This window comes from Propithecus coquereli, unplaced genomic scaffold (assembly GCF_000956105.1).
Source record: "Propithecus coquereli isolate 6110/MARCELLA unplaced genomic scaffold, Pcoq_1.0 Scaffold13, whole genome shotgun sequence".
NCBI classification, from domain to species: Eukaryota; Metazoa; Chordata; class Mammalia; order Primates; family Indriidae; genus Propithecus; species Propithecus coquereli.
Window position 1 is genome coordinate 9,739,966 of NW_012137191.1, and position 1,980 is coordinate 9,741,945.

The window sequence follows — 1,980 nt, forward strand, 5'->3', positions numbered from 1 at the left end:
AAATGTTTACAGACTTATGCATTGCCCTTTTTGTGGAAGCATAATTGATAATGGGTATAAAAATTTAAGGTAAAAAGTTTATATTAATGAGAAATGCTAAGTTAGTACAAAAATAATTTTGACACAAAACTCAAATGAGTGCTAGTCAAGAAACAATGTATTGATGGCTATTTGTTGAAAGCTTAGGATTTATGTGGTATGCTAAATATAAAATATGAGACCTTCTAAGGACATTATGCTTTTATTGACATGATCAAAAACCAAAAGTTAATAGCACATAACAGAATCGTAATGCGGAAGGGAAGTGTCTGTTCAGTGGTCACTCTCGAAACAAAGGAAGAAGAGACTGTCATAAAGAGCAAGAATTATTTCCTTAATGTAGCAATCAGCAAGGGATCTGTAAACTGGATGAGGTGTAAAAGGCATGGTGGCACAAATTCAAATAATTTAAAAAATATCTCCCATCAAATCTTACAGCCACATTTTTCATATGCATTATTTCTAATACATTCACATTTTTTTTTTCACGATTTTTTCCCAGAATGTTCAGGCCCATTGGGAATTGAAGGTGGAATCATATCAAATCAGCAAATCACAGCTTCCTCTACTCACCGAGCTCTTTTCGGACTCCAGAAATGGTATCCCTACTATGCACGTCTTAATAAGAAGGGTCTTATAAATGCCTGGACAGCTGCAGAAAATGACAGATGGCCATGGATTCAGGTAAGAGATGGGATGGGACAAGTTTACTGCCCAATATGACCAGAGTCATTTAAGAAAGCAGACAAGTGAGAACTCAGTGTGACTCTTCCTCATGGTCAGAGGAAAGGGTGATTTAGTTAAGAGCTCAAATTAGCCACAAGCTCTGAAAATATAGGAAACATACATATTCTATTGGAAAGTGTGTTAAAGGGATTAAAAATGTTAAAATTCTTGATGTATAAATACTACTATTTTAAGTTACCTATCCAAGAAGGAGGCTTTCTCATATGCTATGTGTCATTAGCATGTTGTTAACATTTAGCAGCAATTTAGGATACTCCAAGAATATAAAAATCACATCTATTTCTTGCCTAAGAAGTAGTTCCACATATGCAAGTATAAAATAGACAATGGATTATGATAACAATACTTCAAATGCACCTTCTTTCAATAGCTGAGAGTATTTCAGTTCATGGTGGCATTTGTTGTCATCAGCCACCTATTCTTTTAAAACAGAAGAAAACAACAATATGCTGAGAAATTAAGTGATTTCCCAAAGATGGCCTAGAGAGTAGTACTGCCAAAACCTTATATTCTATCCATTTCAAAGTTTTTTGAGCATTTAGATAAAGTAAAACAGTAAATTAGATATTAGGAGAACAGAAAAGATGATCAAAACCGATTTCTTTGAAAGATTATCCCTCTGTTGGGGAAAGTACATTAATAACTATCTAACAAGTCATTGATTTGTGCTAAAGGGAAGAAAAATCCAGTATACTGTTGGGTCAGAGGAAGAAGTAATTAATTATTTTGAGAAAGCCACATTGGGAAGACAGGATTTGAGTGAGGTCTGTCAAGACAGCTTTCAGTAGAGACTAGAAGCCCAGGGAACAGCATGATCAAAGGTGCCAGATGGGAATCTGGGGAATATCTTGTAAAAAATCATGATTTGAGGAAAAGTTGCTGGAGGGATGTGTTCAAATTTAGTGTGGGAGTTTGCCATGCCTAAGGATTCATACTGAAAGGTATTAGCTTTATTCCATTGGAGTGAGGCCCTATTAGAGAATTTTGAATAGTTTAGGTGACTGATTGCCGGGAACGTGGCCAGTGTTCCCTGCAAAAAACCGGGTCACTTTGGTAGAGTTGCAAGGGATAAGAAAATAATAGAGAAAAATGGAAAATAAAAGAAATAAAAGAATACACAGAGACAAAGATATAGTTTTATAAGTTTATAAAGATTATAGGCAAAGTGGGATCTCAGGGGGCCTAGACCTTCTC

At 35.4% G+C, this 1,980-nt stretch overlaps 1 protein-coding gene across 1 annotated transcript in view; it reads left to right on the top strand.

Annotated features, from left to right (window-relative positions):
- Positions 1 to 1,980, top strand: part of EDIL3 (EGF-like repeats and discoidin I-like domains 3) — a 508,872-nt gene that overhangs the window by 346,738 nt on the left and 160,154 nt on the right. Inside the window, exon 5 of the mRNA XM_012638396.1 lies at positions 542 to 723. Coding sequence (XP_012493850.1) covers positions 542 to 723 — 182 coding nt within the window. The remainder of the gene's footprint in view (positions 1 to 541; positions 724 to 1,980) is intronic.